The sequence below is a fragment of the Chelonia mydas genome, chromosome 3 (assembly GCF_015237465.2).
Source record: "Chelonia mydas isolate rCheMyd1 chromosome 3, rCheMyd1.pri.v2, whole genome shotgun sequence".
NCBI classification, from domain to species: Eukaryota; Metazoa; Chordata; order Testudines; family Cheloniidae; genus Chelonia; species Chelonia mydas.
In genome coordinates this window covers 95,754,997-95,772,151 of record NC_057851.1, presented here as the reverse complement: position 1 = coordinate 95,772,151, position 17,155 = coordinate 95,754,997, and the positions used below count along the sequence as shown (strand labels likewise).

Below are 17,155 nucleotides of genomic sequence, written 5' to 3'. Positions count from 1 at the left end.
TTTCCAACTAGCTCTACTTTCTCATTGTCAGGGCCCTACCAAATTCATGGTCCATTTTGGTCAATTTCACTGTCATAGGATTTTTAAAATAATAAATTTCATGATTTCAGCTATTTACATCTGAAACTTCATGGTGTTTTAATTGTAGGGATCCTGACTCAAAAAGGAGTTGTGGGGGGGGGGTGTCGCAAGGTTATTGTAGGGGGGATTACGATACTGCTACCCTTACTTCTGTGCTGCTACTGGCAGTGCCGCTGCCTTCAGAGCTGGGCAGCTGGGGAAATAAGGATGGCGTGGTATGGTATTGCCACCCTTACTTCTGTGCTGCTGTTGGCAGGGTGCTGCCTTCAGAGCTGGGCATCTGGCCAACAGCTGCCGCTCTCTGGCCACCCAGCTCTAAAGGCAGCACAGAAGTAAGGGTGGAAATACCGCGACCCCCCTAAAATAACCTTGTGACCCCCTCCCTGCAGCTCCCTTTTGCGTCAGGACTCCCAATTTGAGAAATGCTGGTCTTCCCTGTGAAATTTGCATAGTATAGGGTAAAAGCACACAAAAGACCCGATTTCACAGGGAGAGACCAGATTTCATGGTCTGTGACATGTTTTTCATGGCCGTGAATTTGGTTGGGCCCTACTCATAGTGGAATGAGCTTAGTGCTTATCCAGGTGTGTTGTAGTCTGATTGATTTTAAGAAAGCAGTCCTCCGGAATGCTTTGGGCAGCTTCCTGACCTTGGGCATTTGCTACATTTTGACAATTTTTTTCCATCATCATTTTTTGCCAGAAAAAAGCTTTGCTGTGAGTATAGAATGAAATATTCTAAACACGTCTCTGACTCCACCCTTGTATACTTGCAGATGAGATTGGATTTCTGCCACTGATTTTTTTCTTTTACGTTAAAAATACTTTTCTTATTTGTGCGTCTGCACACTGGACATGCAGAGACCAGGATGCCTGGAACTGGTGCAGAAATTTGTACCCCGTGCACAAAAGAACCCAGCTCCAAAGGGGATTCTTCTGAAGCGATGCAGGTAGAGGGGAATTTTGGAGGTATGATGAGGGAGACGGCAGGACAAGACCAGATGATCTATGTCTAGGCAGCTCTATCAGCCATTCTTCTCTGGAGCCTGCAGCATTGCTTGTTTTCCATAGTTCTGTTTCTCATAGTTTCTGGCACAGTTTGACTGATGTTTCTGCCTATTGCTCATGTGATGAATGTAACTGACCCCAAGAATTACAGGGTGTTGACTGTATTTTTAATACATGGCAAAAGTTCCTGGAGCCGTGGACAGAGAGGCTTTAGCGTTTTGTATAAATCTCAATAAATATCAGATGCAGGATTGTCATTGGCAGTGTGAAGTTCCTATACAGGGGACTTTATTTGTTTTAACAGTATGGTGAACACTTGAAAATGTAGCAGAGGATTGCAGACTGCTACAAAATGTTCAATAGGGCCAGAGTCACCTTAGACCCCCAATAAGCTTTCAGGTCTGATTCCTTTTATCTATTTCTTCTGCTCACAGTGCCCCCTGAAGGTTACCTGGGCTCTGTTGGCCCAGTAGGAGGAGTGAGTTCCGAAAGAGAAGGGCCGCCACTGAATGCTTAGTTAGTAGCCACAGATGGTTAAAACTAAGGGACTCTTAGTTCAAATATTACCCTCACTTGCTGCTGCAGTTTGAGGACAGAAACTGTGTTTAAGATGGATTCAAACCACTAAGGGCTTTAGAGATCAAAGCTAGCACCTTGAGCTATACCAGGAAGGAAACAGGAAGCCAGTGCAGTTGCTTATGAGTCCAGTATCTTCCTGATGCTAAACCTGCTAGGTAGGTGCACAGCTGCATCAGCTTTAGCTTCTGAGTGCTTTTCAAGTGTAGCCCCTTGAACGTCTCATTATAGCAATAGATCAAGAAGTCACAAGAGGATGGATCACAATGGCAAGATCCAGACCCATGACAAAGGTCACAGATGTCTAACCAGACACATGAAAGGTGCATTTATAGGGATATCCTTTTCCCAAAATCCTCCAATTACCTGCTACTGAATCCACTCATTATAGCTATGAGACATCTGTGATCCTGGAGGTACATGTAACTGATCATAAACTAACAATGCATTGCAACAGCCTCAAGTTTAATACCGCTCTTTTTTTTGCCTTGCAGAAGTCAACCTCGGGACACTAATGTCCTGTACCTTGTGTGGACAGGTAGCAACTTGCAAACCCTTATGCTCCCCGTCATGCAATTTCTTGCTCCAGCCAAAAGTATTCATCTTTACAGGCAGGCCAGTCAAATCACATTTCTTACCTCTAGTTCCTGAGCATTCAGTCCAAAGAAGGGGAACAGAAGGGTAGTGGTAGGTATATTGGGTGGGGATTCATTGTCATTAATTAATTTATACCTTGAGCATGGGAAGGGGAGGATAACACTTCTATAGTGAGTGCTTTTCATCGTCAAAAGTACTAAGGCTATGGAGGCAAAGTCCATAAATAGCCTGCATTTCTTATCAGACACTCAAGCACTTTCAAAAGCATAATTTGCAAAGGCACATATGGTATAAAAGAAATCATGAATTGGACACACATACTTGTAGGACTTCTAAAGTTGTTCTGAAACCCTTGTATAACCTAATTCATCTGTATTTCCTTCCTGGAATTGTGTATCAGTTTGTTGGCTGATTAGTGTATTCAACTGGCAGGAAGGATTACCTGTAACTTGAATGACATAGTAATGAACTTTGCACATGTAGGATGAAATCTTTGCTGAAGTCAATAGGAGTTTTGCCATTGGCTTTATGGGGCCAGGATTTCACTCTTATTATTAAGCAAATCTAGCGGTAGCAGCTCACTAAGTGTAACATTTTAGTCAGCTGTTTTCCCTTTCTCCTTTGCTACCACTTAAAATGTAAAAGATTTCTGCACTTTCCAAAAATTGTTAATTATAGTTCTGAACAATTGTTTACTGGACTGTACCAAAATCTAGGACTGTACTAGCAAACTATATAGGAAGGGTGCTTTTAAAAGTAGTGAAGAAGCAAACTAGAAAGAGACAAGAAACAAAAGCTAAATATGTTTCTTAGACTCATCATGAGGGCTAATTTAGCAAACTGTAACAACCTTAACTATAGTGATGTTAACTCCCCCTGACCCCACGAAAACCACACACACTATCATTAAGATCATAGAAATTGTTCATAGCTTTAAACAATAAAGGAAGCAGGAAGGCAAAGGAAAAGCATGTGGATGAATGGCAAGGCAAAAGAGTTTATTCAAGCAAAAAATGCACCCTTCAAAAATTTTTCACCACAGATAGTGATCCTGAGGAAGATAGCTATCCCAAAGGTTGTCAATGAAGGTAATAAAGAAGAGGCACTGTCAGGGATTGAGGAGTTAAAGGAGACGTACTTTCCTAGAACAAACTGATAATTCAGTGGGGGAGCAAGATCAAACCCTTAAAATCCAATATCAGTGGAGCCAGGTGGTATCAATCAAGGAGTACTGAAAGAATTAAAGAGAGTGGTTGATCTGTTAAAAAAAGAAAAGAAATGTACTCTCCACTACAGTAACTAATTTTAATGAGGGTAGTCTCTATTGTACTGATAGATATTTTGAAAAAGATGCTAGGTTGATCTTGGAAATCACATATTTTGTGAACTTTAGTTCAGTACCAGGTACATTTGTGGAAACCATAATTAAAGACGGTTATACAATAGACAGAAGAGCATAATAGGATATTTACAAACAGCACAGCTACCGTAAAGGAAAATCATGCCTTTCTAAGCTATAATTTATGTGGACTTTTATAGAAGATATGACAAAGCTCATCAGAACCTATTAAGAAAGCAGTCATCCAGTGAGAAGCAAACTTTTGTCTTGATTAGAAACTTGTGAATAGATGGAAAACAGGGTAGGAATATATTGTCAATTTTCAACAGGGAAGGAGGTTAATGGTAAGGTATCCCACGGAATCGTACTAAGACTGTATTATTTAATATGTATTACTTATCTGAAAAATGAGGACAGGAGCACAACAGAAGTGGTAAAATTTGCAAATGACCATTATTTAGGTCACCCAGAGAGAAGCCTGCAAGGAACTTAGAATATCAGGGCTGGAAGGGACCTCAGGAGGTCATCTAGTCCAACCCCCTGCTTTTCAAAGCAGGACCAATCCCTAATTTTTGCCCCAGATCCCTAAATGGGGCCCCCTCAAGGATTGAACTCACAACCCTGGGTTTAGCAGGCTAATGCTCAAACCACTGAGCTATCCCTCCCCCTTCAGAGGGCCCTAACAAAGCTAGCTGAGAGAACATTATGATGGCAGATGAAATTCGATATGGACAGTCCAGAACAGAATCAGGGGGAAATTTCTATCTACTGCATCAAGTCCTCAACTTGCTACAAACCCTTGGAGATATCCCATTCAAGTGCTGACCCAGCCTGTTCCTATTTTATCTTTGAAGATCTGGCTTCATTACAGCATAAAGTGATTTGGCTGTTACATTCATTCTGAATGTCTTAGTTGGAAATATCTGGATATTTCTCCCAATAAGGCAATGGGGGGAAAAAAAGCAGTTATGCTTTTGAAACTTCTTTTTTAAAATTTAAATTTACATATGGGAGATAAAGTTCATACTGCTCTCTTAATGCAATCAAAAAGCAGAGATTTACATATCCGGATGCTATCTATCTGGCTGATTAGAGGCAAACAATACTTCCCACTGAACTCAGCTGCAGCCATTCAGAATGAACACATTACTCCTATAATTCACAAAGCAAACTTCATGTTTTGAGAAGATAAACAACAGAAATTTAGTTCTTTGTAGCAGTGTTATTTTCAGCCGGGCCTTAAGCCAAAAATTTAGTTTTATATAATAGCAGAAATTTTACTACTTGAACGTTTTTATGGAGAAACAGATGTTGCTTTGTGACAGAGAAACCCAGTCTGCAAAATGAGCAGCATGTCTTGTATAACCCCCCCACCCCCCCACAACACACTGCAGCTTTGTCAGAATGGGATATATTTATAGAATAACTTGATTCTGTCCATTTTAGGGTTTGTCAAAACGGCAGGTTACTGTGCGGCAAGCCAGGGTATGAATCTGCAGCGCACCAGGTTGCTGTGTGTGTGGCAACGTCCATGTGGACTCTGTTACTGCTCACAGGAAGTCCCAGAGTGTGGCTTAGCACTACTTGAAAATGTCCACATAGGACGTTACTGCATGGCAAGCTGGTGCTTGGCAAGCCCATAGTTTCTAACCACCTCATAATCTTTAATGTGTTTATCCTCAACATTGAGGTAGGAAAGTACTGTTATCCCCATTTTACAGGCAGATAACTGGGGCACTGAGAGACAGTGGACTCATCCTCACTGCAGCGTTCACTTGAATTATCTACATTGGTTAACTCCTCTTGAGTTAGGCTAGTTCGAGTGTGAGTAACCACGCTGCAAAACACCACTTGGGCTGCCCACAATGGTTGGAATAGTGGCATAGAGTAGCGAAGTCTCAACTTCATTACTAGCTCCAGCATCAGCAGCACTCGCACTTTAACCCAAATCTACGGATGGGCCAGCTCGCTCACAGTTTACAAAGCCACTTAACTTAAGCTAGTGATTTGTGTGTGCAGAGGGGAGTCAGGTTAGGGGCAACATTCGAGTTATGCCGCAAGCTAACACTGCAAGGTCACGCTAAGTCTGTGGCAGAGCAGAGGCTTGAGCCCAGATATCCAAAGTTCCAGACTAGCGCACTAACTAACAGTCCATCTTTCCTCTATGATTGCAGCTCCTGCAATAAAGTCGCTCAGGGTCCAGTTCAAAGGAAGTACTATGTTTATGGAAATAACTGTTCAGGACAGCAGATTAGCATGTTACTTGGATGGGAAAACCTGGCTTAGTATACATTGTCAGTAGCAAAATTTATATTTTAGATTATTCACAAATTTCAACATGTATTAATGTGAAAACTCTGCTCCCTTTCAGCTAGAACAGTTGTATTAGGTCATGAACCTTGCCTCTTCTGAATGTTATTGAGGACAAGTAGTCAATATCTTCATCAGTAGGAACCGCATAGGTAATGCCTTATCCACAGTTTGAATACCAAGCACTTCCTCATTTAATTATCAAGCAGCTTGTTTTTCAGCATAAATCACCCTTGGGAATTTGTTCATATTTTAGAAGTTTATCTTTAAATGCAGACACTTATGGACAGAGATGCAATTCATAATGGAGCTGGAGAAGAAATGATTGCTAGTTACTGGAAAAATATCTCCTATTATTGAACATCAGTGGAGCTAAATTTGGGATATTGTTAAAACCAGTGAAACTTTTAATAAAACTCAGATTAATTTCAGAGAACATGGAATCCATTCTCTCCCCCACCCCCGATACTTGGACTCCATGAAAATGCTCTGGTGGGCTTCCAGATTTAGAGATGTGCATAGTGGAGATGTTAATTTAAAACATACCAGACAAAGTGTAATTAGTGTCTTGTTGTGCATTTCAATGTTAAGTTTGGTTTTATGTCTTTGTCAGATAATACTGACTATCTGTATTGATATCACTATATCTTTCACTCTGAATTATTTACTGAAGATTAATTTGTTTGTGTATTCTTATAGCCGCAGATCTGGCCAGTATACAATGAACCATGAGAACTCTAAGAAGTCCACAGAGAGGCCACAATTTGACCGCTCAAGTTCCCAGGATTCCGTGGATGAGTTGTCTATGGATGACTATTGGAAAGAACTTGAAAACATCCATGAAACCAGCGAAAATAATCATAAAGAGCAAGAAGTGGTTGTGGTGAAAGAGCCTGATGGTAACATTTTGATGAACGATTATTTTAGTGGCCTCTGATTTTGAGTACCCAGTTTTGAGACACCTTAGGATTCATTTTCAGAGGTGCTGAGGACCCAACAACTCCAAATGAATCAATCGGAGCTCCCCAGCACCTCTACAAATCAGGCCTTGGGCGCCTTAAATTGGACACCCAAAAATGAGGTACCCCAAATTTGTGGCTGCTTTAAAAAAAAAAAATCTGTCCTTAAAGAGTTATGCCAGAATAGATAAAATAAGTTTTATTTTCCTTAAAAGGTATTTCCAGATATTCTCTATTTTCAAATTATACTAGTTTAAGATTTATAGACAGATTATATTCTTGAGTTTAGGAAGAAAAGGATTTGTTAATACAATTAGTAATTACAATAGGTACGATAAAATTGCATAATGGGCATACAATCTCATGCTTCAGAACAGAAGCCAACCACTGACTACCTGGGTTTAGGAAGCAACAACTCCTACAGTTGTGACATGGTATAATCTGTTATGCGGGGTTTAGACCTTCCTGTGAAAAATCAGGTACCAGTCCCTGTCAGAGACAGGATTTTGGACTAGGTGGACTGATCCAATATGGCAACCGCTGACTTTTCCGATAAAGATCCAAAGCCCTGAATACCAGAATGTAAAAGTAATCTAAATTTAAAGGAAGCGTTTATTTTCAACAATATGGTGTGCGCTTCCCCCAAAGATACAAAATTGTTAGGAAACTCCCCCACCCCCCCAATTCTGAAAATGGTAAATTAAAGTTTTGGGGTGGGATTTTCAAAGATGATCAATGAGTTAGTAGCACAAATCTCATAGGCTTTCAGGGGGCCTCGTGCTCATACTAGCCCCCATAGGCACTTTTACCTGAGGGTGGGATTTCAGAAGAAGGTAACAAACTACACTACAGATTCCTTGTTTCTAGTCCTTACTCCAAATTCTGAACTTCCTGCTTGGGGAAAACTCCAAGTCAATGGGGAGTTTTGTCCAAGTAAGAAGTTCAGGCTATTGCCCCAATGCAGTAACAAATTCGTAATACAGACTCTACCGCTGTTCAGTGAGAGCTCTACTCTTTCACTTGTCCATGAATACAAAGATGCTCACCAGGGTTTAAGAGACACTAGGCTACAATGAATAAAAATATGAAAAAGTATGTGCCAGATTCATCTCTCAGATAAACTGATGTTAATCCAGGGCTACTCCATTGATTTAACTGAGATGAGAATCCAGCTCTACATACTTAATGACCATTAAACACTTGAGGGCAACATCGAAGGTCAGTACAATCCACTTCACATCAGTACAGGGTTTGGTAGCAATTTTTAAACAAGCACGATTATGTAAAAATGTGTTTGAAGAGTACAGATTATATTACACTCTTGGTCAATCACAATAATTAACAGATGCCTTCTGCCTTTCTGCAATGAACGGTCAATAAAAGATACATCATCAGCTAGAAACAACAAAGCAGTGATCATCTTACTGCATATCAGTACAGATTAGAGACGGCATCAGTATAGATAATTAAAAATTGCATTAAAATCGCCTATTAGATTGAATCACCCCTGATCAAATTGAACTAGATCACACTAGTGAAAAGCTATAGGAATTAATGTACTAAAAAAACAACAAGGCACACAAATTTACGTTAGTGGTATAAAAAGATTGAGTACTAAACTATAAATAAAGTGGTTCTGATTAAAGGCTTTCAAGCTTCCTCCCACCCACCCCCTCCACTGGAATAGGGACAGCTGGCAGAGAAAGAGATCTTAACTGCTTAGTTAGAAGTTGAAACAGTGAAGAGCAGTAAGCATCACGTTTGTAAATGGCGTATGAAGGAGTAATCCATAGAAATTAATTAGCATGTTACGAGGTAGATGGTTATAAGTACCTCAGCAGAAGGTGTTATAGACTGTTCTAAACCACCTGTTGACTTGTCAAATCTATCACAATCTACAGTAACATAATTTTTTTTAGAGCGTTAATCACGTATTAACTGTTTAGACACCATAAGAGTCCCCTTAATATAATGTGTGACCATGCTAAGAATTGCACTCCACTTGCAGATCCTCCTGGACCTTTTCCTGTAGGTTCACACAGAGTACACGGTGTGGCTTTAACCCACTGTGCTCAGCTACAGAGCTCAGACCCAAAAATCTAGCATTCATGTCCTTTGATTTTTCTCTTCTCTCCTGGCACAGAGGGAGAATTGGAAGAAGAGTGGTTAAAGGAAGCTGGGCTGTCAAACCTTTTTAGTGAGAGCACAGGAGATTCCCTAGACAGCATGGTGTTTCTGTCCACATTGACGCGAACTCAGACAGCAGCAGTACAGAAGCGAGTGGAGACTGTCTCACAAACCCTAAGGAAAAAAAACAAGCCGTACCAGGTTCCTGACGTCAGAGATATCTTCAGGCAACAAAGTGATTCAAAGGAAAAAGTAAGCTCCTTAGTGTGGTTTGGCTTTGTTCTACTTTGCTGAAACCCTGGCTGGCCTTTTCAGAAGGGTTCAGTACTGGCCTAACTCTGCTCCCTAAAGTCAATAGTAAAACTCCCACTGACTTCAGTGGCAGCAAAGTTAGGCCAATGCTGAATACATTTAGCATGTAGAGTGGAGTTTTCAAAAGCAAATATTAAACATAAAAAGGAAGAGCTATTCTTCCCTACACAGGAGTAAGCCACACATGGAAGAAGAAACTTGGATTCAGTGTAGGGAGTTGCCTGGTAATTTTTCTGTTGTGAGGGTTGGGGTTTGACCTCTTTTCCCTTCCAGCCCCCCAAAGCAGCAGCTAGGCATTCAGCTGGGAGAAGATACTGATCTGATGGTGGCGCAGGGCCATCCACATGGAGGCCTTGTTCCTTGACATTCGCTTTGTGGCCACTTACCCTCATTTTTGTTCCTGAGCATTGCACTTCAAGTGGTGGCAGCGAGGTGGAGAAACTGAGACCAGTTGATTTCCTCCCACACTTGACCCATCCCTTTTAACACCGTGGAACTAAAATTCTCCAGAGGAAGTTTGTAAGCTACATGCTGCAGAGACAGAACTTCTCCTTCACCAAGATCTGGCTCCTTTCTGCATATGGATGGGGAGGGGAATATGGGACTTGGGACCATTAATTCTGCAAAACATTCTGGGGCCCATTTTGTGGGAAACAGGTTATACCAAAGAGTGAAGTTGTGTTATACATTGTTATACCGTTAGATCGCAGAGGCGGGATAAAATGCAGTTTAGAGCAGTGTCATTTCACTCTTAACTGTGTGAATTCAGCATGAAAAAGGACATTCAGGTACTTGTATTCAAGCCATAAATTATGCAGCACAAACAAGTACGTGTAATCCTGCAGCATGTACCAAAGAGAAGGTTCTAAATAGGAAAAAAAAAATCATCTTCCTACCACTGTCCCTTCCATGCCACAAAACAGGAGTGAAGCCTCTCTGCTGCTGATACTCCAGCCTAATACAGCCTCTGCCTGTTTTCTGTGTCCCTCCTCTACCAACAGGAAAGAGGCAGGACAGGAAAAAAGCTCTCGAGTCATGGATGCTTCCCTGCCATGTCCCCAAAGAGCAGCTGTGTGACTGCACAGAGTCCTCTGGAGCTATGCTCTTTGTGCACTGGGATTGCATATACCCTGCAAAAGCTCCCCTCCTCCTGCTCTGCCCCGCCCCAGCGCCGTGGAACAGCCGTAGATCTGGCGCTCTCTGCACTCACAGAGGTGGGAGTAGGATTTGCCTTTCAGGATCTGGGATTTTAAAACAAAATGAACCTGACTTGTTTTTTCACCAAAATTTTGCCGTTCACCCTTATTCTCCCCAAGTCTTGGGCTGTACAGAACTTATCGAAAATGCCAGGCAAGAGCCAGATCACTAAATATCTAGTTAACATTCTGGGCTGTGCAGGGAGTTAATGAAACTTTAATATGGAAATAAGAAACTGTCTGGACCATGAGTATGAAGATTTCCTGGCGAATACTGTATCCATAATAATCTTAGACATAAACAAGCAATGGAACTTCAGAAGTCTTGTTTGTTTATAAACTCAGGGCTGGATTGTAGTTGGTCCTGCAAGGCTGCACTATGGGAGCAAAAATGGCAGAAGTGGCCTTTGTCCTCCCTCCCTTCTTGTCCCTTTGTGGAGTGGACCAGCTATACAGTTGCTGGGAATGCAAGCAGTATGCACAGCTAACATCGCTAGCCTCCCCCGACAAGGACTGGGATGACAGCAGGGCCAGATCTGTCTTGGACCCATCAAATCACAGGAGGGAGTGCATGCTACATTCTGCACCAGGGCGACAGTGCTTCTGCTGCAGCTTGCGCTTTTGGGCTGAGTCAATCAGAATTCCTCCTGGGAGCTCCCACCGAAATATTATAATAATAATAACACCTAGTTCCTATATAATGCTTTTCACCCGTACATCTCAAAGCACTTTACAAAGGAGGTCAGTGTCATATGCCTCTTTTACAGATAAGGAAACAGAGCCACTGTGAGGTTGAAGTGACTTGCCCAAGGTCACACAGCAGGCCCGTGGCAGAGCCAGGAATTGACCTCAGCTCTCCTGAGTCCCAGTTCTGTGCTTATATTACATATAATCTCCCCCTCTACAGCCCCGCCAGCGCAGACTGTGGCTTTAATTCACATTTTAGCCTTTCCCATTCATTTTGCATATTATGGTGGAGCTGTAGTGACATCTGAACTAAGTTTGTGTCTAATTGTGTTTTTGGTCAAGGGACTTAATTTCCTATGTCCCATGTCTGTGATTAAGAGGCTCCTATCAAACACCCCAGTCCCACAACTGACAGTGCATGGGTGGACTGCTGCACCCCCAGGGAGTTCCATTGACTTCAGAGGGGCTCTCCTTGGTTGCAAGTCTACCCACTCACAAGATCAGGGCCAAAGGAGTTGCTTACATTCTGTTGTTTGCTGTAATAAGCTATTGGTATTTGAGCTTAGAGATGACTTGGTTTCTCTTTGCTTTTTTAGGTCTCCGGTGAGAGTGAGCCCTCATCTGTGACAGCAAGAGAGAATAAAAATGAAGCTCAAGATGAAGTGAAAGATGGTAATGCTGAGCAGCTCCTCTGCTCTTTTTTTCTGTTCCGTCGTGTCTTAGCTTCACGGCATACTGAAGAACTGGTCCACATTTTCAGTAACATTTCAGAGAAAAAAAGCCACTGGATAAACTCTATGAATATAGCTGTGGACCACATCTTTCCAAGTTTGTAACATTTTAAAATGCATTTATAGATGGTGTCCTTTGAAAAGTCTGGTAAATCTTGTGATGATTTTACAGCAGAATGCTTTGATAAAGGTCCGCACCAATGGCTCATTCTTAGCTCTTCATTTTTATCCCTTTGGTTGTCTCTCTTCTGCACTTTCAACACAAGAAACAAGAGCTGTGGAAAAGCTCATCAGTAAATATGAGAGAGCAAGAGCAAAAGAAGTAAGAAAAATGTAAGGATTTGCTATATGTTTAGGGCTCAAAGTGAGAGAAAATATCAGTGTTTAATTAGTTGACTATATTCATGGAGAGAACAGAAAGTAGGGGGAGTTCTCTGCCTTTAGGGGTAGGTTCTGCTCTGCCCTGTCCAGTTGAACAACAGGGTGAGGTACAGAGAGGGCATAAAGACCAGCCCACATAGGGGCAGGGCCTAATTGCAGCCCTTTGATGAAATCTTGGCCTTCCTAAAATCAATGGTAAAACTCCCACTGATTTCAGTGAATCCAGATTTCACCCCTTGTGCTTGACAGTAGCTCTCCAGCCCCCTGTAGTAAGGGGTTGTGGCTGGTTTGCATCTCCTATGTCTCCTGGAGCTCCTGTTGGGGCTATGCAGCTGTTCACCACTTGCAGCAGTAGTCTGGACCATAAAGGTACAATCAAGTCATAGTTCCAGCCACTCAAGTCCTGAATTTGGCCTAAATACTACTATTATTTTTCTAGAGACTTACTCTTTCCTTTAAAAAAAAAACCCCACAAGTGACTGGAGGGCATCTAGATATTATACTGGACACTTTGTAGATACATAGACAGGAAGACTGATTAACCACCTCCAAATTTTAGAATGTGTATCCAAAGTATTTTGGAGAAATAGCTAACAGAGGGTTAAAAACAGGAAAGATGAATAACAAAACATACACAATGTAAAAAGAGAGGAGAAGGAGAGAGAGAGAGAGAGGTAGAAATGAGCCCCCCACAATTCTTGTGTTTCCAGAAGCATTATTAATCTTACCCTCTCCTGCTCTCAGCAAACCTTTCAGTGGTAAGAACTGTGAACAACTGGGAGAGCTGCCAAAATGCTGGGTCAGCACAAGGGAAGGAAGAGAAGCCTGGTGCTTGTGTCAATAAACTACACTAAAATTTGGGGCTGGAAAATTACCAAGCAATTATTGCAGAGTTTTATCACATCTGGTGATTTTTTTCCAGTGGCCTGATGAACTTTAGAAATGGGAAGTTCTGAAAGGCAAATTCCATATGTTAGCTCTCCCTAGCGCAGATTGCGATGGGCAAGGCAAATGCAGCCTACTTACATCCTAATACACTTCTGCTTTTGCCAGCATGCTAAAGTGGGCTCTGCTCTTGAGATTAGAACAAGAAGAAAATCAGTTCATTTTTGCAGGAAAGCCATCCAACTTGAGCTGCATTAAAATCTGCTGCACCTGTTTCAGGACTGTGCCATGATCCCTTTCTTCAAGAATAATGAGCTAATTGGTGTAATGTAAACAGTGATTGGCTTTCAAGGCAATAAATAAACATTGTCGGGGGTTTCAAAGACACCAAATACCTATGAAATCTAAATCCAGAGGCATTATTGTAAAGTTAAAATGCTTTTACCAGTTTTACCTGAAAAATGCACTAGTATCATTTGTTATAATAGATTTTTACTTTTTTTAGAAATTTAAATCATAGTGATGCCTCTGTTTTCTACATTCCATATTTTTAAACTTGTTAATGGCTCTGAAATCTATGGTTTGTCATATTCTGAAAGTGATGATTGCTCCTAGTTAGGTTTCAGAGTAACAGCCGTGTTAGTCTGTATTCGCAAAAAGAAAAGGAGTACTTGTGGCACCTTAGCGACTAACCAATTTATTTGAGCATAAGCTTTCGAAAGCTTATGCTCAAATAAATTGGTTAGTCGCTAAGGTGCCACAAGTACTCCTTTTCTTTTTGCTCCTAGTTAGGTATCCGAAGCGTCCATTTCTCAAGAGCATCTGACTGAAGTGCCAAATTGAGGATGGTGATGCTATAATAATACCTCGCTTTTTTTATCAGTAGATCTCAAAGTGTTTTACAGAGATGTTCATAGGATCTCTAGCCCCATTTTACAGAAGGGGAAATGAGACAAGATCAGTAGCAGATCCGGGACTAGAACTGAGGTCTCTTGAGTCCCATGGTCTGTCCACTAGGCCACACTGCCTACTACTGCTATTGATAATTATACTGAAAATTCCATGGAGCATGTGAACTCAGATTCCTTGAGCCTGTTCCCCTCCCTTTTTTTCTTCTACCCTAACCTAAACTCTTCCTTGGGTGAACAGATGTCAGCAAACTCAGGAAATAATGTGAAAGGTTCCCCATTGTTCACATTTTTTGTTCTTTCCTGAGTGGCCCAATCCAGGGGGGACAGTTCAGTCTAGTCAATTAGTCCTAGTATGTTTAGTATCCATGGGGAGGTTCATTTATTTGGATTTCTTGAAACCTCTATCTCCATGGCTTTTGTGTGTATATCTACAAAACAAAAATAAAATCCAAAGGACACTCATTGAGCTGCCAAACATCATTTGCCAGGCTACCTGCTATATGCCTAACAGAAATTACAATAATCTCACAGATTTAACCATCCACAACCCTCACTCCTTTATCAAAATCCCAAACAAAAAATCACAGCATGCCCTGAAGGTAAATAGATGCAGTGCTCTTTAGATGATCATGTAAAGGATCTCAGGTAAGAAGAGTTAAGGATAGTGAGAACATGTGCTGCTTCCTCAGGAAAAGATATTCTAAGAAAAAAACATAAACAAACTGAGAACTCACCACTCAGAGTAGCAACAGCCAAGACAAAATGACTAATGTAGGGCTGCAGCTGGTTATCTCTTCCAGATTTAAAGGGCCAGCTTCCAGGGTAAGCATGCTGAGTAAGATGCTTTTAGAAGGGTAAACCCAAAGCATAATGATCAGGCAGTTAGAAAACAGAGGTCGCTAAGGGACTTTCATCTAAGACCTAGAGGGACTAGAGCTTAGTTGAAAGACACTCTGAAATTTCCAGGATTGGGGCCAGATCCTCAGCTGGTGTAAATTGGCAAAGCTCCAATGATTTTAGTAAAACTGTGCTCATAAATAGCCTCTGGGAATATGGCCTTGGAGTGTCTCGGGCCTGATCCAACACTCACTGACAGATATCCATTGGCTTTAAAGGGAGTTAGACTGGGTCCGAAGCAAGCTGGGCATGTCTTTCTCTTGTTTTCTGATTATGCAGTATGGTTATAACAAATTCCCACATGCCTTGTGGACATCAGTTGACTCCTTTGCTTGAAGTTTACCATCACTTAACCAAAAGAAACCTACAGGCGCTTTTCCCGCCACTATCCCATCACCAACTTCTGCCTTTCTTTCCTGGATGACTCTTAGTCTGAGAACCCCCCCTGAGTATGACTGCAGCACTAGCACACAGGGGTAGAGATGCTACATGGATGTAACCTATACAGGTTAAAAACAACTTCCCCTGGAAACTAATATGCAGACAGCGCAGACTGTGGACCAGTGGCGTAGTGTGCTCCCTCTGGGCCCATTCATGGTTGCCCTGCAAGCCCGCTGTGTCAACACAAAGGGGCTACAAAGCAACCCCCCAGGGTATATTCCCAGGGTATATTCCCAGGTGAAGAATGCCCCACTCCACAGGTGCCCCTTGGGCAGGAGGTGTTTCAGGGCAGGCAAGAGGTGGGGCATGGATTGGGGTAGGAGGGGCATGCTCCTGTGCCCCACCTATTTCCTGGCTTCTTTAAAGTTCACAGAGACCATTAAAACTGGGGCAAAATTCTTTGCAGGCTTCAGGGTGAAACTGGCCTTGAGGACCCCAAAATCATGGCGATGCAAGCCACCTCCCTCAGGCTTTGCACCAGCCCTAGCCTCAGGGTAAGAGGGGGATTCAGCCGTCTGTGAAGCATGTCCACTGTGAGACACTTGAGGCCAGCAGCATTTATAAATTCTTCCTGGCTGGCCCCAGGAATGCGGATGTCAGTCAGGAAAGAATGAGGCATGGTTGGAAGTGGGAGAGAATGGTTCTCCTTAAATGGAGAATGCCCCGTACATGTGTCCAGGAAGGAGCATGGATGCCCACAAAATGCCCTAGTGATTCCCAGAAGTCCCTAATCCCCCTTTCAGCACTGAGGTGGAAGAGGGGGAATGATGGAAATGTGAGAGATGTTTGTTGCTAGTTTCAGCTTAATGCACACATTAGTACAACATTTGTTTCCCTAACTTTTCATAAATATAGTCTACTGTATTTGAGCCTGTTCTGCTCCCATAGGAGACTGTGGCAAAGCTCCCATTGTCTTCAGTGGAATCAGGGTCATAGAATCATAGAGTATCAGGGTTGGAAGGGACCTCAGGAGGTCATCTAGTCCAACCCTCTGCTCAAAGCAGGACCAATCCCCAACATTCAGGCTCCAAACATTCTGTGTAGTAGTTTTCCTATTCCAAATTGAGAGAAAAATCACCCCAAACCCAAAATATGGTCTATTTCTGCCTCAGTTACATAAGTCATTGAAGTCAGTGGCAGTAGTACCCTTGTAACTGAAGGAAAAATTGAATCTCGTTAAAGGTAACTTAAAGGAAAAAATGGAGCTGTGCCCTTATTTGCTTCTTTATGGTGTATAAATAAGGCCTGAAACATTTTTTCAAAAGTTTTTCTTCCTGCCTTTTTTTTTTAATGTTAGAAATAAATGATTGTATCACGTGGAAGACTCTCTATTTGGAGAGCTAGTGAAACAATGACAATCTAAAACTGTCTGTTAGTTTGTGTGTATAAATTCAGTGACCAATTAGCATTTTGGAGGAAGAACATATTAAAGATTAAATCGCTCTACCCCTCCAATAAAAATCGCTCTACCCCTCCAATAAAAACCTAACATTTACGTAAGTCATAGTGTACAGTATACATCCTCTGGGACATCCATTATGTTCTCCAGGAAAGACCAGACTTAATCTTTCTGATGTTCCCAGGATTTTTTTTTAAACACAAGCCTTCTTTATACATCACAGGGAAGCAAAATAACAGTGCAGGCCCGTTTTAAAACACGCCTTTTGCACGTCCCCTTTAATATCCAGTATTTACTTTTTTTTTTTTTTGGTATCACA

General features: G+C 41.8%; 1 protein-coding gene across 2 annotated transcripts in view; it reads left to right on the top strand.

Annotated features, from left to right (window-relative positions):
* ARHGAP18 (Rho GTPase activating protein 18) overlaps positions 1 to 17,155 on the top strand; it is a 121,911-nt gene that overhangs the window by 66,857 nt on the left and 37,899 nt on the right. For both annotated transcript variants that reach the window (XM_037894778.2, XM_007060778.4), the window contains exons 2-4: positions 6,610 to 6,809; positions 9,013 to 9,248; positions 11,788 to 11,863. In XM_037894778.2, the coding sequence (XP_037750706.1) occupies positions 6,610 to 6,809; positions 9,013 to 9,248; positions 11,788 to 11,863 (512 nt within the window). The remainder of the gene's footprint in view (positions 1 to 6,609; positions 6,810 to 9,012; positions 9,249 to 11,787; positions 11,864 to 17,155) is intronic.